The following is a 24562-nucleotide window of genomic DNA, read 5'->3' as shown; positions in this document are numbered from 1 at the left end:
TATGTGGCACAGTGTCAAACAGGCTCTGGGCCACTTCAGGCTGCATTTACACTGCAGTGTTACAAGTGACCCAATTACTATTTTTCTTCCCATGTGGTACAATTGAGTTTCGACCCATGAAGGTGTAAGCAAGCAAAAAAAACACATGGGGTGAATTCCAATTCCTTGTTTTTTTAATTCATTAATTCATTCATTCATTCAACCCTCAATCTTAACCCTCAATCTCAAAAATGTGCGCTCCCTCTAGTGCAAGTGCTGTCCTGATTCTCAGAAAAATTAAGTTGAGGGGCAAGTTTAAGGGCTGTATCGCCCTCAATATTGAGATTTTCCGAGACCACCCTTGGGAGCAAGGACTACCCAGAATGCATTGCGTGTTTTCACATAAGAAAGATGGCGTCGAAAGCAGTGAAGCGAGTGCGATACAAATTAAGTATTTTCTTTGTTAATAGAGATATAAAAATGATGAAAACCATTGTATTATCTTAGTTTAGGTCCATATTATGGATTACTGACGTCATTGTCGCGTAACATTTATTTTTATTTTACGATCTTTTGTCAATAGCCGGCCGGTGCGGACAAGCGATCGTTTGCTATGGTTTACTTTTCAATATGCCGTGGTGTGTGGTAACTGTCAGCTGAATATGTCTGTGGTTGTGGTATTTGTATGAGTATCATCTTATAACTAACTGACAACCTAATAACTTGATTGAAATAAAATAATAAATAAATAATTGTGACGTAAATGTGTTCTTCTTCTTCTTTTTTGGAGTTGACAGACTGGACGCAGCTTTGGCGTTATTCTGCCCCCCACAGTCTGAAGACGTATCTGCATTTAAGGGGTGTCCCATTTCTAAGTGACAAAATAACCCTCAACACTTGGTTTTGAGGGCCAGTTAAAATAAGGGTTGAGCTTGAGGGTTAAGATTGAGGGTTAATATAGGAATTGGAATTGTGCCCATGGCTTCAGATATCCTCAGATCAGTTTCGAGCCTCATTCGTATGTGTATAGCCCCTTTCACAGGGGCAGGGTTTGTGATGCCGCACACCAGTCACGATCAGCAGTGCTGTCACTAAATACACCAGACTCCTCTGTTAAATATTGAGATTTTAGACATTGGTAATTGATTGTTAAGTCTTTTTAACTGATCTACAGTTCAGCATTGTTCACCTTGATACTTGTGTCGGATGTCTTGCTCATGACGGCGCTCTGACCAATCAGTGGCCGGCAGTCTGACGACGTCACGCATAGTATCGATTTAGCTCGCTCAGAACCTCGCCAGAGCAGGTACTAAAACAAAGTACCAGGCACCAGGTACTATCGCTAGTGGAAATGCAAAATAACGGTGCCGTGCCGAGGCGAGTGGAAACACGGCTTTGCCACTGAAATGTCTTGAAAAAAAGTGACGTAAACACACATGGACACTATCTATGTTCACATGTCTGCCTTTCGACCAGAGCTGTGGAGGACAAGCTCTTAGACTCATGTAGACTCATGTAGAGGTTAGTACGGTGGCCCTGAGAGGTCAGGGCGCTGCAAATATCACAACACAACACATTAAGAAAAAAACGCTGCAAATATCACAGTACAACGGAAGTGTTTCCAGGGGACATTTGAAAGAGATTCACGTCTCCACACCTGCAGGCAGGGGGATCTCAGTAAACATCTTGTGGGTAAGTTTATAATGCTGAAGTTACACAGGATGTAAATAATATATGTTGCTATTGTATTTATGACCTTACATTATGTTATTTTTGAACCATGTTATTTTTTAACTGTTTTATCATATTTTGAAAACCAGTTGTCCTAATCCTGCCTGTCTGTGCATCACTTTCAAGTGTCCCCTGGAAACTCTTCAGTTCAGTTGTGATATTTGCAGTGCCCTGACCACTCAGGGCCACCATAGGTGAGACTTAGAAATACTTATGTTTGCACAAATTGAAACCTTTGGCCTTGACGCATTTAACCCATCCTTATTACACACCAGTGGTGAACACACACAAGACAGGTGCAGGAGCAGCGGGCCACACTTTGGGTGCCTTGCTCAAGGGCACCCCATCCCTTAGCCAAGGTTCCTGTTTGGCCACAGTTTTAAAGATAGCTTGATGTCAGTGAGGATATTATCTGTTCTAATATCATGATAAATTTCATCCAAAATACAGTTCAAATTCAAATTATGGTTTACCAGTTTTTGTTTTTTGTTGTGTTGTTTCTCTGTGGAATATTATCACAATTATATGTTTATGAACTACGAGCAGATCAAAGTTAAATATCCATCCATCCATTATCTACCACTTTATCCTCCACCAGAGGGTCGCGGGGGGTGCTGTGCCTATCTCAGCTGACATAGGGCGATAGGCGGGTCACACCCTGGACAGTTCACCAGTCCATCACAGGGCCACATATAGAGACAAACAACCATTCACTCACACACTCTCACACCTACGGTCAATTTAGAGTGACCAATTCACCTAATCCCCATATCGCAGGTTTTTGGACTGTGGGAGGAAGCCAGAGAACCTGGTGGAAAACCCACGAACACGCGGGGAGATCATGCAAACTCCTTAAGAGCAGCTGGTTTAGATAATATTCAATCCCATAATCTGACAGAGCAGTTTGACTAAACTGTTTTGTGCATGTGCAAACGTGGAGGTGAATCACACCTCATCCAGTCGGTGAATTTGTAGGCCTAGTATGTCAGAGATGTTTGAAAGTGTAATGTGAGGTTTAGTGGTGCAGTTTACTGTTACCACATCACAAGACTTTTGGGTGTAAACCATTGGTGTGAAAAGTTAAGATCTTGGCTTACAAAGACCACATGATTAATCATTTGCTTATAAGGCCAAAATATTCTCATTTGTTTAAAATAAATAGGTTTGAACAAAATCCAGTTCCTGGATGTATTTGGGTGGAAGTTAAAAGACCCAAGGATTTGTCCTCGGGGAACTAAGACAGATTTTCTCCTCATGCTCTGACGGAGCTGCCGTTGTGATATTCTAGGCACAATGAGAATGTGTAATTAAATAAATAGTTAACTAACTGCCCTCTCTAGCTGTCATTTCTCACTCTGCCTTGATGTGATGGTGATGAAAGACTGCTTTGTTGTGGTGGTTCATAGCATCTCTTCACAGTAAAAAAAATATCTACACTCAGCAACCAGCAGTCACCTCCCCCCCATCGTTACCCCCCCCCCCCCTCGCCTCGCCACACACCGCAACACTCACACCTTCCATAAAACATGCTGCACATCTGCTGCACAGTTAGGAGTCATACCTGACTCTGTAAACTCACCAGATGGGGGATTAAATAAGAATTACAGTGCATGGGAAACTGAGGCGCAACAAAAGTAAGCGAGCAGTAACTAGGGCAGAGGAGCATGGACTGAGGTTACGACCTCCCGTTTAGAGGAGAGCTTCTGATCTTGGCTGCCGGGGGATCAAACACCACAAGCACTTATCCTGCTCAGTAGACCTGGTGGGAGAAAGGATAATGTACAGTAGCAAGTGTATATAGCTACATTCCCTAAGTTCCCAACCTGCTCTGCCATGTATGCTGGAGGAAGTGAGTCTAATCCATATCTGTAATGCCTACTATCACTTTGACAAATGTATTTGTGTATACTACAGCAAATATCAAGGAGAGTTGGCTAAAGAGGAGGTCAGAACATGCATGTGTTTGATGCTGCTTTAAATGATCAGATTTGATTTGTCATAACTCTTGCAGAGTCTCGACTTTAATGCCATAATTATGATTCCACTATATTTCGCTCTTAGTCAACTTGCCCACTTGTTTGTGTCATTGCCTTTGACGTGTATGACCATGAATTTTGGAGGGTGAAGCCTCTGGAGGATCACTGATGTGAGGCCTGTGTATTTGTGTGGCTTTTGACTTCAGGTATCAACAGTTTCCTCAAAATCACTTACGCCAACTCCGATTGAGGGTTCCTAAAAATCTTTCCAGTAATAGTTTTGGCCAGATTACGTATTCCACGTGTGTAACTGGTGTAAGATATTTACTCCACATACTGTATAAAGAATATGGAGAACAGTATATTGGCAGAATCACATTGTATGTTTTTTGGCTTCACTTGTTGTAGATTTCTACTAATAATCATGATGTATGATGTACTTTTATGATCTGGGCAAAGGGGATGTGTTGAAAACAGGCCTGCATGCTGTTAGTGTTTAGGGTAATTTTGGCAGCTCAGCTTCACTCTGTACTGGATTTGTATGGAACTACAGCCAAACTTGTTCTTTGAGAAGACGGTATGTTCACTGCAAACTCGACCTAAAGCGGAAACTATCAGTGTTGTTATGAGTTATGAGGACAATAAAAACTTTATGGGTGTTTTGACAGCACACTGATGCATTAGCGTTTCTCACAGTGTTGCTGACAGCCCACTGGAATATCACAGATGAGATAATGTGTTTGTTACAGTGAACAAGACCACATTTGTATTTTTTTGTTTTCTTAATGGCTCATTAACTAGTGTAGTTTTCTAATGACATGTAGATTTTGGTACTGTTTAAAACAATATAATGACGACTTTTAGTCATTATAAAATAACGATGTAAGCCATTTAGTTGCACAGCTACTTGCAGAAGTGAAATTTACATGGTTTCTTGTATGCGTCTTGAAGCTGCTCCTCTAACCTTGTTAGCTGTTCTCTGAACCCTGCATTATTTAAACTTACTCTCATGTGCAAGAATAGTTAAATATTTGAATAATATTTTTGTTTGACAGAGCTAATGTCTGCTGCACGATGTGAGTGATTGTGGAAAAAACCAAAGCTTGCTTTTGTTTACTAAAATGAAAGACTCACTGTCACAGTTAGATTGGAAAATTTAGATTGTAACTCCAGTATAATTACCTCTGTAAATCAAATGAGACACATCTTGACAAACATAACATGCGTTGTGGGGTCCTGCAAACAGTTAATTAATGTCTGTTTGGATTATTTATCCAAAATTGTTTCTGCAACCCCAAACCCTAATCCCAAACCTGTCAAATCTCTGCCCTGGAAGGGATCTTCTGTATCTGATATACGAGATCTCGCAGCGTTGTCACACTCGGGCTTCTGGTACCTGTTACACAGAGAGGAGAGGACAGCAGTGAGACGTCTGCGTGAGATGGAAATGTAAGAAAAAGCAGAAAATGGAAAGAATAAACTTGTCCAAACAATGTGTGAAAAATCTTTGACACTTCAGCAGCCAAGTTAAAAAAAGAAACATTTGTTCAGGCCTAGAAAATGAAGGAACTCAAACATGGGCTGTGACTGAACGCACAACAAAACAAAACCACCACCAGGTTTTTCCATCCTTGGCTCTTTCCGTTCTAGGCTCAATAACAAACTGACAAACTTATTGTGATCTTGATAATCCGATGCTTACCTGCCTAATCACTAATCTGCAGCCTTTTACACTTTGAATCAAGATGACAGCTGTCGATCTGTAAAGAATTATGCAGAGTGACTAATCTCGTTTTAATCGTAAATGCTTAATATCATGTGACGCGCACAAAGCTTTGTATGAAACCGTTTGGCATTATGCATGGCATGACTTGTTTCCTCCTGGCTGTTATTGTATCACTGCTTCTTGGAAAACTAATCTAAGAAAAGCAAGTTGTCATTTCTTTTTTTTCTCCGTCTGCATGGCCACTGATCCAAGATGGGATGTCTGATGCATGACAACGAGAAAGAGCTGTGTGACGTCTATTCCAAAATTCAATAAATTCTTACGTGAGGAAATAATCGCCTCAAGGTTAAGTATGTCTAAAACACAGATGAGAATTCGGTCTGCAAAGTTTATTTCTATGCGTGTGATTATTTTTCAGGATTTATGGACCGTCAATCATTTGAAGTTGTGTTAAAAGTTTTGAGAAACTGTCATATTTGAGAGTAAATGATCTAGCAGTGACATAGATATTTTTGTGGGTATTTTTTTGTTCTTGTGGGGAGAGAATAATGAATCCACTGTTAGGAACAAAAACAGTGAATTTAGCAGTTTTTTCCAACATTAAATGTCTCTTCTTTTGACTAACACCGTGTTGTAGTTACAACACGTGCTAAACAACCAAAACATGAGCAATGACCTACATTTGTTTAACCTTTCTGATGTTTGACGTACAGCTGTTACAAATACCCACTGTTTCTGCCATTTTGTCATAGGTAACACAAACAGCTCCACTTAAAACAAATGTCCCTCCAAAACGTTGATTGTTTATCACCAACTCAACGATATTCCCGTCAATGCTTGCAAGTTACTTTTTTTGCCAAATGAAACGGCAACAGCAGGTCGGATTCAAGATTCCTTGAGGTTTGAGGTCAATGTGGAAAAAACAGCTCGTCATTCGCTCCAGAGAATTTAATGTCGGTCAGAAAGTTGGTCAGTTAACATCAATGGTCCAGATGCAAGAGCCAATAGAAAGTGTTCAGAGAAACACAAACCTCTCTTTACACATAAAATACAATTGCATGGTGATAGAAAAAGTCAGAAAAAGAAAGTCCCTGTATCCACAAACCATGAAAATTGGTACGGAAATTCTTAGTTCCCAAAAGGATGAATCTTGACACCTACATTTTCCCATTTGATGTTTTGGGTGAACTAAATAAGGATTGTCAGTATATTTGCCACTGAGATTGAATAATTTTGCGTATCTGGTCAGTAATTCACTTTATCTGCATATTAGTGTACAGATGTTAGGCCCAATTTATACTTCTGCGTAAAGTGCTCTGCGTAGGTTACGCAGAGTCCTCTGCGTCGACGGTAGAAGTTGGATGGGTGTAAATCTGAACAGAGATTATTATGGGATTACGTTTGTGTGCCTCAGTGCACCTGTCCTGCTGCTAGGAGATAAAATGAGATGATGCCCACAGTCACAGAAAAACTAAGAAGTATATAGTGTTACTACAATAAAAGAAAAAAAAAACAGGTTTCAGGTAATTATATTACCGAGTAGAGGTTCCAGGAATGGGCCGTCCTGTGTCCACTAGAACACACCAGCAGTATCCTGTGGACTGGTGGCACTGGACCGGTTTGTAAAGGCCCCCAGGTCCACAGTCGGGGATGAAAATGGCCTCACGAGGGTTCTGCTGATCCTCGTCCAAGGCGCTCTGTCTCTCCTGGTCACAAGAGGGAACTTTCTCTAAAATCATGAGGAAACACACTCAATACAGAGAGACACATTTGGGGAAACCTAACAGGAGACACAGGAACCAGAAATACAAGTTTATAAAATGTCAGTCCTTTGCTTCCAGATAACACTCTTTTACTGCAACTACAGGTGAGGCATCAGCAAAACATCATGCTCATTGTTTTGAGCATGAATGTTGTGTTGACTTGGAATTAAAAATCTCATAGTTACTACATTTTATTTTTAGATTTCACTCTATAAAAATAATCAGTTAAAAGCAACATCAATATACTAAGGCATAGAATACATTAACAAGGTTCAAGTGTATTAACAAATATTCAGTATTAATAGAAAATATTAATTAAAAACAACAATGCAACCACATACATTAATTACAGTTATGACAGAATGAGAAAACCATCCGGGGGAAAGTACTACCAAAGTTCATGAAGGAAAGTGCAGCAGTAGGGTTAGTCGGGGGAGTTCAGAGGTTTTAGAAAGAAGTTATTCTCGAAAGACATGAATCTTCAAGAGTTTCTTGAAGACAGACAGAGAGAGAAAATGTGCTGCTGGGTGACACATTCCACCATCAGGGAACCACACATGAAAACAATCTGGTCTTGTGTGAAGGGAGGGCACAGCAAGATGAATTGCAGGAACACAGTGGTCAAGAAAAAGCTTAAGGTAATGGTCAGTGACACACAGTTGATGAGCAGTGGAGTGACGTGACCTTTTAGATCGATTAAAGACCGGCTTGGCAGCTGCGTTCCGAATTTTATAGAATAGAGATTGGATTTTCAGTCTAATTCATTATTATTATTATTATTATTAAGGTTTATTTAGAAAGGGACAGATACAAAAACATAGGGTCATAACATGGGGGGTGGGGGTTTGCCAGTCCATCACAGGGCCACATATAATTGAAGAAGAAACAGTATCTGGAGGTCCAATATTCTTTTCAACAGTCAACCATCATCTTACTGTCAAATTCTTTGTCATTTAGCTTGTAATGGTGCATTGAAAGCTCTGGTATAAAGCAACTCAGTCATTAAAGATTTTCAATCAAATCACTTTTGTGACTGAAGGTGGCTTGCGGAGAGGAAAAGGAAAATATCATCATCTGTGATGAACCTGCATGTCCAAGTTTGTCTCGTTGTCAATGTAATGTTAAACATTAATGTATTAGGAATCCTTAACCCAACACCGTCCGTCATATTGTGTGTATTCAACAACAGCCACTCAGCCTTTGAGTGATGCTCCTGCAACATCTCGCCCCCACCACACTGTATTTACATTCAAGTCCATTTAGTTCATCGTTCACTCTTAAAGTCAAGTACAACAGGGCTGTATTCAAAGGTTGTTACCACAGTGATGAAGTGTGCTTGTACCAATCCTGATCCATTCCTTATTTATTGTTCAAGAGCGTTACTGCCTGTCTGGAGAGTTTTCTATGGGTGGTGAAATGTGGTGTTTGAGCTCACACAGTCACACTCACCAAAGCGTAATCAGAACAATACGGCATAGTCACCGTCTGGTTCAAGACAACATCAGAACAGGAAATGTGAAATCTGATCTGGATTTTTTTATTTGACAAAGTTACTCACATGCTTCACTCCAAGCTGCGCAAATCAGCATTCTAAAATGAACATTAATTTTAATAACACAAAATGACTTATGTCATTGCTTGTTGTGACAACCCTGCAGAGAATTATCATCAGACTCTCCTCAGTTCTCCTCAGCCCCACACAGAATGTGACTGTTCATTGTTTGACAGCCTACAACTTGAGTTTTTACAGTTTTTTTTTGGTTTAGTCTCAACAACCTTGTTTGCAGATGAAACGAGCAGCTGCTTTTAATCCCACATTACAGTTAAAGTTAGCAACTAGCTGCTAAATAAGGGAACATGAGAAACAAGAGAAAAATAGAAGTGCAAACCTCGAGCAAGTGTGCTTATCTTCTGTGTCCGGATTTTCACCAAAATCAAATATCTAAATGTCTTTCTTCAGACATAACCTACGTTCAGTGTCCTATCTCTACCTTTTTAATAAAGCTACTCACAGACAGACCAGAAGATAAAACCTGTGTGTGTGTGTGTGTGTGTGTGTGTGTGTGTGTGTGTGTGTGTGTGTGTGTGTGTGTGTGTGTGTGTGCAGGCGTGCAGGCGTGTGTGTGTGTTTGGGGGTTGGGGGGCACAAAACTAAACGCACTCCTGCACCAGTGAACTTCTTCTGTGAAGACTCACACTCAAGTGTTCTTAGCTCTGTGCCATGTTCTGGTCACTGTTTATTATACAGAGGTTATGCTGGCGCCAGGAGCTGGGATTCCATAAAGAAAATTGTTTTTATACATATAAATGGAAAAAGGCTGGAAGCTTGTGTTTTGTGTGGAAATTGAAATTCAATCTACAGTTTTGTCTTGGATGTCTGCATTTCTGCTCTATTTAGTTTTTGTTTCTTTTTCAATTTCATTTCTGAGGAGAAACACAAACCCTCAGAAAACAAATGTTGTCCTGCAGAAATAAGAGAGAAAAACCCGCACAAGTTGTTGTCGGGAACAGTTGTTAAACAATTGGCCCGATGTTTGGTGATTTCAGGGCCAAATGATAACAGACAAGAGAAAACCATTTGAACAGACCTGTCCCATTTCATGCCTCGTGCTACTTCTCCAGTCAACAAGCCAAGTAAAGCTATTTTTAAAACTGTGTCTACTTCCATTGTCCTCCTTTTTTCCCCTTTATTAAACAATCTCTGTCCCAATCTGCCTCTCATTCCTTTACTCCTCACTTTTCTCTCTCTTTCCCTCTGCCTCCCTCCATCCTAATACCTCCCCTCCAACCTACCCCCCACTCATCTCTCCCTCCTCCTCGCTTCACTCCAATGGCTTTCAGCTGTGGAGTAATCACTGCAATATTGTCTGTAGTGGGCCTTCTCTGCAGTTAAAATAGTGGAAATGTCAGTAATAAGGAACTCTGTGTGGAGGTATGTAGGTGCATGTGTTTGTCTTTATGACCCAGAGTTCAACAAAACCACAAAGATGATGGAAAGTTCACTCATAAAACAAATGTGTTTTTTCTTGTTTTTTTTGACACAACTTGTTAGTGTTGTCATCGTGATGAATGGTAAACGTTCACCACCACAAAGTGCACACTCTCTTAAAAAAAAAAAAAGACAAAAAATCGAAAGAAACAAAATCCTCTTTTACCACCGCGGAGTGCAATCACGTTACGTCCCGTTTATAAATGATCTGCAACGCTGGAAGAATTACACGTTAGACGGCACATAAAAAATGAATCATGGTGAGAAATTTCACCAGCGCTCGTTTTCATGGGAGGAAAATGTGGTGCGACATTCTGAGCTGGGGCTCGACATGATCAATTTCTCTCTGTGTTTGTCGGATAACACCCAGCTATTGTCAACTAGAATTTTTGGTGCCCATCCCCAGCTCTGATTCTGAGGGTTTAATAGTAGCATGTTTCTATTCAATCACACAGATAAAAACAGCATAGATGTTGTCTAATACAGTGGTTCTCAACCTTTTTGAGTCCCGACCACCAATTTAACATGCACGGCTGTCCGCCACCCCCCCCCCCCCCCACACACACACACACACACACATTATCCATTATTTTTTCATTTTAAGCTCAAAAACATGGCTGTACTGTCCAATATTGACCATCGAAGCAGCGCTAATAAAAATGAGGGGCAAAAAAAAAGGAAAAACTCTCCGCTGGCACGGATGTGTCTCCAGACGGCTCAGGTTTTTGAACCTGCGCTCGTTAGGTGTCCACCAGAGTGAAGGATCTTGACTGGGTGAGATGCCATCTTCATTTGTGTAGCGCTTGTGTTGTGCCCCTCACCCCCGTCCTAAACATAAGGGGGGTAGGGTAGGGTTAAGTGCGCATGCCGGGAAAGCAGTCTGTAAAGTGCGGTCAGGGGGTGAAAAGCTGGTGTATCCAGTGTTCTTTTTCGGCCCAACCGCGCGTCGTCATTCTAACGTCTGATCAGCGCTATACATTAATTTTGATTAAAAAACTATATATATTTAAAAAAAATTATAATAATAATAATAATTATATTTTTCCAAAATTATTTGGCGACCCCCAGAAATCATCTCGTAGCCCCAATTGGGGTCAGGACCCCAAGGTTGAGAACTGCTGGTCTAATAAATACGCATAGCAGGGACTGAAAAGACAAAGTTTCCATAACAATGTTACTTGGTTTTACCAAAGCACCTGAAAAGCACTATGATATTTCCAGTATGTCTGGCTCTACACCATTACGGCCAAACTGTACAACAAGTGTTGGCTTATTCTATACAGAGTTGAAATCCTTGAAATCCTTGAAAGTTTTTGAATTTGAAACCAAATAGATGTGGATCATTGAAAGTGCTTTGATTTTGTGCCAGAAAAAAGTTAATATTGATATTTAGGTAAATATCTGCCTTGTTTGTTTCAGCGCCACCTACTGTTTCATAAGTCTTGCTTGAAGTACATAGACTAGGCCTATGCAGAACACTGTCACACTGTGGACACTGTCTCTCTGCCATTGACGTGAGATTCCATACAGAAGAATAAGCCAGTTAAGTTAAGCAAGAGAGAGCAAATGACGTGATGCCTGGGAAATGCAAATTCCACAATCTCTGGCTCAACAAAGACAATTACAAAGACTGACTTGAACTAAGATCCCAAGGACAATCACTTGTCCAGATGCAGAGTGTGCTGCGAATCAATAAAAGTGGACGCCATGTATGAAGCGGTTCTTCCACGTTGCCCTCTCATCTTAAGCTGTGTCAGCACATTCAGTCCTTGAATTTGCGGAAACTGGTCCTGGAAAGTCCTTGAAATTGATGTCAACTGAGATGTGGGAACCCTCTTTTTATCTCTACAGTCAATTATGTTTCAATATAAAACTAAAAAACTAAAAAAAAATAGAGTTCCAATAGAGAGAATGAGTTTCATTCACCAAATGACAAGAAACATGAAATCAGTGATGCTGTTGTGTAACTGTTGGATGTGTAAATATGCAACTTGCTAGTTTCCCATACCAATTTAAAACAGACGCTCACATGAATGCATAAACAACACACTTTCTCATTTACACATACACTTGTTCTCGCTTTTCCACACACGCAAATGTTCACATAGTTACTGAAACGCACATGGAGCGTTTCCCTTTTATGATGTACACATCTGAAACAAACCACCGCGATCATCGCTCATCTCTCAAACGCGATGACATCTCCACCTCGGGCCGCAGCCTTGTCGCTTGTTCTTTGAGAACGCCAGATGCTAACTGGAAACAGGAAGCTGGTGTTTCCAAAGAGGTTTCAAAGAGCTGTCACAGCGAATATCTCTGTGCTAAAATATGATGCTCACAAACTCATTGCCTGTGCCTGACCGCAGTTTCCCCTGTCACATCGCCATCATTCAAAATAAAACCCTGTGTTACAATCAACTGTTTGTGTGCTCCGCCGTGTCAGAGTGTAGTCTGTAAAAAGAGTATGGGTGTCATGATTCTCCAAATCGTTGATTTGATTTGACTTTTCGATTTTAAGGTCACGATTTGATTTGATTGTCTATCGTTTTTCTCTCTCTTTTAGCCCAGATGCGTCTTTATTTTTTGGACTTTTCTAGTTTAGTCAAGGATCACTGGTTTTATGTCATTTATTCCCATTTTGATTGTCTACATCAGGGGTGTCAAACTCAAATACAGAGTGGGCCAAAATTTAAAACTGAACAAAGCCGCGGGCCAAGGTTGAACAAATTAACCTTTTAATAGGGACCCAAACAAGTTTTGCATTGAATATTGAACAAGCAAGGCTTATATAACTTTATAGTGACATGCAAAATCGAGTTTCAAATAATAATAATAATAATTAAAAAAATATCAATGGCATATCAAATCAAATTTAAATAAAAAATTGAATGCCTCTTTTCTATTTGCAGCCTTCTGAGGTAAATATCAACATTAACTTTTTCCACAAGCTAATAAATTTGAAAATACCGCTATACTGACCATCAAAGTCGCCAAATCGCCGGCTAAACTCAGCGCAATTGCCGCTGTATAATACCGGCGGGCCAGCTCTAATGTTAATTTGATATTGCCTCAAGGGCCAAATGAAATTACACGGCGGGCCAAATTTGGCCCGCGGGCCAGAGTTTGACACCCATGGTCTACATGGTGCCATGAGTGATTATGAATGTCCATTATTTGTTTGCATTGTACCACATTAAGGCCTTATTGTCAAATATAAATCATTCACTTAGCCTAAAGGGAACAGTAAGCAGTCAATTGGAAACTAACTGTAAAAAGAAGAGAAGTCATAGAGAGTCATGTAGCTCTGTGTTGCTCTGAAGGAAGAGCAATCTGTTGTTAAAGGTGCCATATGAAAGAATGTGGCCAAAAACGGTTACTACATTCAAATTCAAAATACCGAGGTCTTTAAGGTTTCATTTTTTGACGTAACTGGCAACCTGTGGTTGCTCGGCAGCTGAGATTCTACTGACTGCAATGATTGGTAGACGGCGGTAGGTGGCGCCACATGCCAAAACAAAAAATGATTTCAAAACATAATCATGATTTGCAGTCTGCAAAAAAATGTTTTTAATGCAAATATTTTGTCTGTACTGTTGTTGTTGCTGAGTTCAGTTTGTTATATGAACATTATTCCTGAGTCTCTGTGACATATTAGGAGGATTTTATGGCCAGTTGCTTTAGATTTATTACGTAATGCACCTACGGTTAAGGTCACTAAATCTGCACTGACCTCCAATAACATTATCATACATGGAAGGAAACACCTCTGTAGAAAGATACGTCCTGCTTGACATTTCGTAGCGTGGTTCCAATACGTTAATTAAATGCTTTAATCCAGGATTTTCCACTACTGAATAAGGTCTTGTCTGATGCTAGTAATCGCTTTGGTTGAATTTTGTGGAACTTGATCTTTACTGTACTTTTTGAGTAACAATCTCACTACAGCATGCATATATAGTTGTGAGTCTCTTAGATGACATTAATCACATTTAGCAGCTCACTAAAAATCCATCAAACTCACACCTTACACCACTATTCACTCCTTGACTTGTTGCAGCAGCGTCTAAAGCGTCCGGCTCGCCCACGGGGCTGGTGAACAAGTCGAGACATAATTGAATAGGAGACTGAGAAAGCTAAACAAATTACTCCAAAGGAAAGAAACCAAGAAATATAATCTGGGCTGGGCTGCAATGGGGCTGCATTGTGTACAAACGGAAATGTGTGTGGAAATGTTTTACATTTTATCTTAACTGGTGCCTTCAACACTTTAAAACACTGTTTTGGGTTTCACTGTCATCTTAAAGATCTAGTGTGTAAGTTTATTTGCAGTGTATATAAAAAAAGTGTATAATCACTTTTCAGATAAATACTGTTTGGTTTTTGTAGATTTAGGGTGCTTTCATACCTACAGCATTTGGTGCGCACCAAACGTGTTTGGTCCCTTGGTTCAGTCCTTTTGCGTAGGAATGTAATCTCTGTACTTTGGTGCGCACCAAATCAACCGCTTTATCTGGTCTACTTTGCTACGGTTCCTCTGGTGTGAAAGCAACCAAACCAAATGGGTCGAAAAGGTATAGTTTAATGCATTATGGGTATGAGATGAGATACATGGAACGTCAGCTGCCATGAACGCTGCCTTGCGAGCCAGTCGCATTCAGCGAGCCAGTGATCAGCTCCGGTGACGCTTATGTTCCACAGCGGTGACGTGCCCGGTTATTACATTATGCACAAATATGCATAATGTGAAAACAAACAGTACCCACGTCTGTTTGCTACATTGTCACATTTTTCTGACTGCTGCAGACCAAAACAATCGAACTATAGGTGTGAAAGCGCCCTTAGAATAAGCCTTTTATTTGTGTCGAGTTGTTTCTACAGCCTGAATGGACAAATCAGCCTGAGCGTACATTTGGGTGTTGAAGCCTTAGTTTACAGCAGAGGTGGAGAGTAACAAATTACATTTACTCGCGTTACTGTAATTGAGAAGGGTTTTTTGAGAACTTTTTTAAAATTTGCAATGACATCTCAGTAGGAAACCTCCCTAAAGGGTCCCCACCTCACTTTAACCTCTTTGAAGTTATCGTTCTGCAAGTTGGAAAATGAATTTGCAGTGTAATATGCATATCTTTTTTACTCAGTTTGTATATGTTTTTTTTCAGTTATTTACAGTATTTTATTGGTCTATATATTTATATTGTTTTATAATGTGGGTTCTTTACAGTGTAATGTATTTTTTTTACTAAATGTATGGAGTTTTTTTTAAAGCTATTTACAGTATTTTATTGTTCTTTACATTTATATTTTCACATACTTTTTAATTACAAGGTTTGTCCATGTTATTTCATTCATTTTTATTTTTATTTTTTTTGAAGTCATACATTTTTCATTGGTGTCAGATTATTTATAACATAATGGTGATGATCACTGGTTGGAAGGGCCCCCTGGGAATTTTTGCCTAGGGCCCCTACAGACTCTAGAATGGCCTGTAACACTGCTTATGTTGTTTGGCTCTAGTAACAAGTTAGCGAGTTATTACCATGGATGTATGGTTATTATGCTAGAGCTATGTTAGCTTCTGTCACGTGATCAAAAACGAGTAAGATCCATCTAAATGTATTTGCTGAGTGAAATCTCTAAAGACAGGACGTGCTCTGGTCATATCCAGCCTCTGTCTTTATTTATTTTTCATTGACAGTAGTTGGTAATTATATAATAATACAGTCTTCAATATTACTTAAAGTTTATGTTAAAGTGACAGTGCTTATCTAGTCAGTGTAGTAGCAGTCAGCTCTCAGCACTACTCCAGATTGCTCAAACTATAGTTTTAATTGGAATATGCTGTGGACTGTTATAACTTCCACTATGTTACTACTATTATTTCATTATGTAGTCATCAATAACAACATACATGGCAGTGGAGAGAATCATACGTATGATACAAGAGAAGGGGGGGGGGGACTCTATCAGGTGAAGAGTTCAAAGTGAAAATGCGAGTTTTAATTCTCATTTCTAAGCCGCATGTGAGCGTCTTTTCAGCTCTGCAGGACTGCGTTTCCCTGTAGAGCGAACAAGGATGAAATCTACTAACTTTGAAAACCAACTGCTGCTCAAACTTAACACAACATTCTGGGAGTAGAACTCGAAAGATGCAAACAGAAGTCCAGGACAGAGGGTTTTTTGTTTTAAGTTTTATAGCTGCTGTTATGTGGTTGACTTGTTTATTTGAACATGATCAGACATTAATTAAAAATAATGAATGTGAGATGTATGTCCCCTTTGGGTCCTTTTAGTACAACACAAGAAAGAACCTCAACCTTGATAAAAAAATAAGTAACTAACTAAATTTTATTCTGAGTAAATTTTAAACAAGCTACTTTTTTATTTTTACTTGAGTACATTTTTAAACCAGTACTTTTACTTGTACTTGAGTAAAATATTTATCAAAATAGTGGTACTTTTACTTGAGTTTAATATTTTAGTACTCTGGTTTTCAGTACAAATGAAGAAAGACATCCTTTCTGGTATGCGAAGGCCACCATAGTCCCATTATGCGATTGGGAATAGGAGTTGTGAGTGTCGGAGTCCTCCATTTATCCACAATCCGCAGTTGAATTATTAGATGTCACTACTTCAGATGCGCTGAACCTGTCAACAGTGCTGTTGTCGCGTTCGAAGCTAGCATCTGTAGTGAAGAAAAGCTAGCAATAACAGCCTACATTCTGTCAAGATGCTACAGATACTGCATATCTCACCCTGTCCCATCATCACCAGAAGTGGTTATCTGAATTTTGGCTGCACTTTGTCTGACATGTTTGGCCCACTAACCTCTGTCCATCACCTCTACTCTCTTGTTTGTTATGAAGACTCTGGTAATGTGCCTCAGTAAACTAACAGCCTGACTGACTTTGGTTAGACAGGTACACCAACTGCAAATAAATATTAATAGGTCATCTTTATTTCCGTTTTGTGAGGGCTATTTTGCCACCAGACAGTATTAATGATGGTTATCAGAAAGTGATTGCAGAAGCAACATTATGGTACGTGGTTATGGTGGTGAGATCAAAAAGAAGGAAAGAGAAGAGACGAAGAAAGCAGAAATGAACTACTATGGAGGTCAATTGCTGTAAAACAGCAAAGAAGATGAAAAAGCAGAGGACGCGTGTGATGTTGAAAGTTGAACTTCTGCAACATCCCAATTGTTTTAAGTGTTAATTTACTGAGCATGAGAACAAGAAGATGTTTAATTCGCTCACCTGGCTTCCTGGAGGTGGAGCTGTTCTGTTTAACCAGTTGTTTTATCCACAGTGTTGGAGCAGTGATCTCTGCAGTGGTAGGACAATAGAGGAAAGATCAAATGTTGTCATACTGAGTCATGGTATAGCTCACCACGCTTCATTTAACTGAGCTTTGCCCACAAAACCAACATTAAAGCTGCATCCAAGACAGTATTATTTTCACCAAGATATTGAATATGTCATATTTGACATCCAAACATTTCATTTAATGTAATGGTGAAAAATGTATGTGTAAGTGATGAAAAAAACTGCCTCTCTAGCTCTGATATTGAATGCATAAAATAATGTAGCTTCACTTAGAGGCTTAGAGACAATGACTGTGAAAATAAATGCTCAATGGATCTCAGCTAAACAAGTGCTCATGTTGCCAGTGGTTTACAGGTAGATGAGTAAGTGAAGCAGACTTACCGTCACCGTCAGGGGGGACATGAGTCTCCATGGTGGGTGTAGGCTTGGAGCCATCATCTGGGTTGAGGGTGAGAAAGAAATGGAAAGAAACTACCATTATTGAGGTTAATACAATCTACTCTCCAGAACTGTTGAATTGTTGGGATTTGCACATGGCCCGGCCAAGATAGATAGAAAAAGAGAGAGAAAGACAGATGGAATAATACAAGAACACAGGAACGACCATCCACATTTGGCTCTACTACATTCACTCTGTCGGTCTCTCTCTCACACACATATACGCATACACACACACAAGCGCACACACACTGTACTGTAACAGAAGGTCTTACACTGGCACACTGAAATTAATTCTGAGCTTTAAATAAACACCAATATTGTTTTTCACAGAGACATGAAAATTGCATTGTTTGATTCAATCACTTCTAGTCGCAATATTAGAAATCAAGCAAAAAGGTTTGATGTGAAGGTTTGATATTTTGTTAGGATTTATTATTTCATCGATTATTTCCTCCATGAATCAGGTACTTATTTGGTCCAAAAAATGTCAGAAAATGTCGATCATGTTCTCAAATGTAATTTTGTTTACAAACCAAAAATAATCACTCTGACCCACACACATAACCATTGTCTACCACTTTGTCTTCCACTTAAAGCAGGGAACTGGAGCCAATCCCAGCTGTACATATGGCAAAAGGTACCACTCACACTCACATCCATATTTACGGCAATTAAGTGTATCATTAACCTCTGCATAAGAACATGCAAACTCCACACAGAAAGGTCGAACCAGGATTCGAAACTTCTTGCTTTGAGTTTAGCCACTACCCTGTTTTAGTGATTTCTTTGTTATATGGAGCAGGGATAGCAGAAAAGATTCACATTTAAAAAGTTGAAAACTCAAAGAGCTTATTTTAATCATTAAAAAACAATCAAAATAGTTGGTGATTAATTTAGTAATCAATTGATAATCAATGAATCATTGCTGCAGCCTTATTTAACATGCAGCCCATCATAATGGACTTGTCTGCATGTGGGAAAGCAGCTAAACAATACTGTTTTAAGCAAAAAAATCAGGCTCTGACGAATGAATGTTGTAATCAATTGTATATGATGCTGTGGATTTGAGCCAGCTAAAATACTCACCCATATGCAGTTTTGTCGCATCTGGAAAATCCCTTTGGAAATCAATAAATCAAAAGGAAACCACAGGAAAAAAATATTCGATTGGAGTCATTCTACAAGCACTAACTAAGTCCTGAAATCAGATGACATGCCAGTATCTGTAAACACTTGAGGGGAAATTGACCTAACTGGTGAAACAAAAAATAAAAAAAGTTACTAAGCTGATCTGGGAATTGTTCAAACGTGGGATAAACACTAGTCAGAAAAGTCAATGTGTGTTGTTGCCTCCTGTAGATAAGCAACTTTTTAAAAGAAAATACATTCACCAGCCTCATTATTAGGTACACCAGTTAGGCCGGTCACAGCACAAATATTGAATCAGTCAATCACATGGAAGCAAATCAATCAAAGCATTTAGGCATGTAGACATGGGCGAGATGAAATGCTAAAGTTCAAACTGAGCATCATAATGCAGAAGAAAGGTTAAGTGACTCTGAACGTGACATGGTTGTTGGCCTGAGTATTTTAGAAACTACTGATCCTCGGGAATTGTTCATGCACAACTGAATCTGAGTCGCTATTTCAGACAAAAATCTCGCCTGAGAAGACAGACTGTGTTGTGATTGGCCAGTACCCCGGAAGTGACATTCGGCACACCCGCTCTCAGAAGCGCAGCTCCCCCCTCTGGAACGGTGGATGCACTGCTCCTCATTATCAAAACATTAATTTAACACTGTTTAAAAATAGCTTCTTCACGACTCCCCGCCGCAGTCCCTTTTATGACTTTGACCCGGAGTCAGAAGACACTGTCGCTCGTGAAACACCTCCACAACGGACGTTATTCTTCTTCTGCGGTTCAATGTACGCAACCGCATGTGCCCGGACTAGTGCCCGGAGCAGGAGGATCTGCTGTTCCGGAGAACTGCTGTTTACGTAACTATTACGGGATTTTCAGAGATCTCGCTGAGCCCGAGGTTACAATAAAACACAGCGTTCTCAGCAATGGCTGAACTGTTTGTTTAGAACCTTCAGGGCTTCATAAACAAGGTAATGACGCAGATACACACCAAAAAACACAGCGTTAATAGGGACTTCCGGTCTAGTTCCGCTTTAATACAAAAGATATGCAGAAGACCATCACTGAACACACAGTATGTTGATCTTTGAAGCACATGAGCTCGAACAGCAGAAGAAGACAACAACAGCTACCACTCCTGCCTCTTAATTTCCCAGATAGCATCTGGATCTTAGCCACTTCTGGCAATGATGCGACACTGCTGGCTTTTATATGCTGTTTTCCATTATGCTATGGTTCGGTTTGGTCCATACACTACAGTTAAGAACGCTTAAGACCTGGGCCAGGCTTGCGTTTCGACTAAGAACAATGCCTTTACTTGTTAAGCGGGATGTGCTATCTGGTATAGGTGTCCTGTGTCACTAATAAATTGGCCAATAAATGCACACGCATATTTACAACTTCAATATTTCTCAATTATTGTTTGATCCAGGTCTGTACTGATGGCTACAAACTGTGTGGGAAAACAATTATTGTTGGCGTTTCTCGTTCCTTCTCATACAAACAAAAACACCCAGTGCATGCACACAAAACATTCAACGCATCTCAACTCACCTTTTCTACCAGAGTTCGGTGACCCAGGTGGTTTATCTGTTACTGACCCTGTAACTTAAAAAAAACAAACAAAAAAAAACAAAAGACAAATACAAGATGTACAAAGAAAGGAAAGCCGTTTGGGAACATTTAAGAATGTGAAAATGCAGTTCATCCACTGAAGAGTCACTTGATTTACTTAATAGCCATCTAATCATGTAGAATTAAATGTGATTGTTGCAAGTACAGTAAATACAGGACACATTGACAAAAAAGCATAATTCCCACAGATTACCCAACCCACTGATGACGCATTGCCTTAGGGTTAGATGCCGAGTTTGATGAGTACATTATGTTAGTGCTTCAGAGTCACACATTGAAACATTTGGTTTTTGTGTTACCTTAATGGTGACTACTATCGGAGGATTATCAAAATATACATTTGTATTTGGTGCATGCAGATTTTGATGTCATGCATGAATGCAGGGAGTAACAGAGCAAAGTTAGTGCAGTGCAATCATACAATAAAAGACATTTTAATGAGGGCAACTAGAAGGAAATTTACTACCTGACAATCCACTTGTCGCAGCATGAGTTCCCATAAATTCATGGAAGTTTCCTGCAAATGTATGTGAGATGATTGATTTGGGTCATAGTGTACAGGGGCGTCTGAGCATGTCAGTAAGGGTTGTCAGCTGAGAGGGAGAGAATCATGAGTTGGTGTGTTTGACAGTAGCAGCTGCCAATATTTCAGGTTTATTGAGCCCAGATTGTTGTGTCATACATACCTTTGCAAGAACCAATGAAGATATCGGATCTTATGCAGGACAGAAAGAGCTATGCGTCTCAAACAATATCTTGGGAATTCTCTTAAAACGCAAAGTTTACTTTAGGTGTTTGAGCTCCTGCATTGTTCACAGTCACATTTCCTGGAATCTACTTGTAATCTTCTTTTTTTTGGCTCTGCAATAAGCTGTCAATCACTGGGATGGCACAAAACCTTTGGAAAAACTGAGTCATGATGTTGAGAAAAAAAAAAAAAGAGTAAAGTGCTCTAAAGTAAACCTCTGCCAGCTCCCTCTGACAGCATGAAGTTATGGTGCATTCTAGGGATGCACCGAAATGTTGTTGGCTAAAACTGAAAAACCCAAAGAAATTATAATGCCAATTCTGTAACATTGTTTTTTGTTTGTTTTTTTAATCAAATTTGTTATGACTGGGACTGTGTGTACTTACGTCACTAGAGTCAAAGCATTGCAATTATAGTATATTATATCATAGAGTGTGCCCCTCATCTGGTGCAGACAGACAGGCCTTTTTTTTCTGCGCACCACCCCTGCGCCGTTCGCTGCTCCTGCGCTGTGCGCTTCTCCGTCTCCAAGCAAGAGTAATGATCTTTATGACGAAGATTGAGTACAGTCACAATAAAGTGCAGGGGATCTGAGTAGATCTTAGTAAAACGTGTTCACAGACTCTTAAGAGCAGAGCGCACTTTTCATTTTCGTTTTCACTCCATGGTCTCAATCTTTATGTAGAAGACGCTTCAGTGCCGCAATTAAGGGAATAACGGATGCATGGGATGAGCAGATCTCTTTAGCTGTATGTAGCTAAGTTTCACTTTTGCACAAAGAGACTTTCCAGCATTTAAAGCTATACTTACCTTTCTTGGATATTAACAATTTTCTTTTGTAATCTTAAATTGCTCCGAATAAGCGTATGACACTCTAAAACGTATGATAAACCCACCAGGAAACTCATCATTATTTAATTATCATATTATTATGATAAAAGTATGACCAATCAAAAAATTCGGACCGAATTAAATAATTTGCCAAGCTACCACTCTGTCATCTGTCGTGCGCCTCGTCGATTGCTGTCACAGCTTGCAAAACGCGCGCATCTCTGACAGAGCAGTGTTACCAACATGGCGACTTTGTCGCTAAATCTAAAGTCAGAGTAGAGCGGAGAACCTTCGCACTCTGTGTCCAGGCCGCTGCCGTTTCGCCCTGGAGGGTGGGACTTTGAGGGAGGTGGAGGTTTTCATGTTCAAATTTTTACTAAGTGCTGTGAGACATACAAGAAAGGTAAGTATAGCTTTAATAGGTGATGTTCCACTGTGTACTCACATCTTGTTGCAACTGTTTTATTGGTGTTCCAAACTGATCTTGGACAGACTCTAAGTGGGCAGTTTTTGCATGTTTCATCACAACATCGTTTCGGTGGTTTTGGTTTGGTGACGAAAGTCTTTCGGCCTTTCAGTTTTCGGTGGCCTGATTTTCGGTGCATCCATAGTACATTAGAATTCCATCGGAAGTTAATCAGTTATAATGCTTTACATCGGAATTTTCGACACACAAACACAATTACTATGTGTTTTTTTTTTTACTTATTTTTTATTGACGTGACTATTGGGGTTTTGTGTGGCTGCTCCGACTTTCTGAGTCTGAAATCGGAATTGAAGGGGCTTTAAGTTGAGATTTCTGGTACGTATTTCATCAAAACAGGAATGAATATTGCTGAGTCACTCATTCCTATGGCCTTTGCACGTCAGGCATGTTTGTTTGTGTGTTAATATTTTTCTACATAGTTTCTGTTCACGAAGCCCAAACAGAGGCAGAACTATAACATTGATGCAAATACAATTTTGTGCATCACCTCTGCGTTATGTGCAATTTTTTTTGCAGTTTATTCGCATTGCCATTGATGTGCAAACTATTCTAAAAAAAACATCTACATCATCATGTTTGCTGCAAAACTATTTCACTACTACACCTCAGCAAGTTTTTTACGAAATGAGCAAAGTTTGGTGGTTTCTTGGTATGAATGGACATGCTCCATGTGGGCACTTAACTGACTCTGTGTGACCTGCAGCTGCTGCTGCTGCTGCTGATGATGATGATGATGATGATGATGATGGGAGCCATACACATGATTAGTAGCACAAGTGCAGAGCAAAGAGAGGACGCGTGAGATTGAGGCAGAGGGAGAGATAAAGACACAGAGAGAGGAGGAAGCCTCTGGCCGTCTGCTGAACAGCCTCAGAAGGGCATGCGACCATTCTCACCACACTCCCCGCACAAAATGTGCACCATATGGTCTAGTGACTGTGCAATCCAATTCTGGCAAACGCCCCCTTGTATTATCTACTGAGGGAAAATGATGGTGATTATCATAAAGTGTTCCCATCCAAGACGAGTGTACGGAGGCCCTAGCCGCTCTGTGCACCGGCCTGCTAACAAATGTGTGTGTGGAGGGGGGGCTGTCTCGTTGACCTTGCACCTGCTGTATTCCACGTGACATGTAATACACTAATTAACTGCAACCCAAAGGTTGAGTTCACTTTTTCATCTTTCATCAGCACAGTTATGCTTCCCTGAAAGTCAGTGATTTTGGCTGTTGGGTCAACCCAATGGTAAATGACTAAATGTATGTTCTCAGATATTGCTGCTTAGGATACTAATACAAGCCATCCACTCTCAGTTCTGTCTTTGATAGGGAACTAAAGCTATAGACAATTACCAGTTGTCTTTTGAATTCGGATGTGAAAGTTAATTGCCCCAAACCACAGAGTCTTGGCTTTCATGCACTCTTGGCTCCAAGATCGAACATAAGTTAGCCACCATTGACATTTTTACATCCTTGTTATGCTGCTCTTTGATGCTAATAAAGAAGTGTCAGGAAACATCCTAACAAATACCACAGCGATATCATTGTGCAAATATTTCATTGTTTTTTTTATAGATTATTTAACATAATTTTGCCATAATGCCTCCTTTAATTTTGTTCTTCTACTCTCATTTGGTTCCTTCATTTTGCACTTGCACGAAAATGAATCACAAGGGCTATGTACTGGTGAGCTAGACTTCATTTTAAAGTCTCTCTCATTAAATATTGATTCTCCATTCCCAATTATCTTGATAACGAAAAATTCTCCATTAGGTAGTTCTCTTTGGGGTTTTGT

The 24562-nt window shown here is 39.9% G+C and overlaps 1 protein-coding gene across 1 annotated transcript in view; it reads right to left on the bottom strand.

Annotated features, from left to right (window-relative positions):
- The window catches only part of smoc1 (SPARC related modular calcium binding 1), a 76768-nt gene that overhangs the window by 12066 nt on the left and 40140 nt on the right, over window positions 1-24562 (bottom strand). The window contains 8 exon segments of the mRNA XM_083887295.1: window positions 5000-5082; window positions 6949-7141; window positions 17418-17486; window positions 17868-17957; window positions 20623-20670; window positions 21170-21220; window positions 21390-21436; window position 21438. Coding sequence (XP_083743421.1) covers window positions 5000-5082; window positions 6949-7141; window positions 17418-17486; window positions 17868-17957; window positions 20623-20670; window positions 21170-21220; window positions 21390-21436; window position 21438 — 582 coding nt within the window.

The sequence above is a fragment of the Microchirus variegatus genome (assembly GCF_963457635.1).
Source record: "Microchirus variegatus genome assembly, chromosome: 3".
In the NCBI taxonomy this organism is placed as follows: domain Eukaryota; kingdom Metazoa; phylum Chordata; class Actinopteri; order Pleuronectiformes; family Soleidae; genus Microchirus; species Microchirus variegatus.
This window is presented reverse-complemented; position numbering and strand designations above follow the sequence as displayed.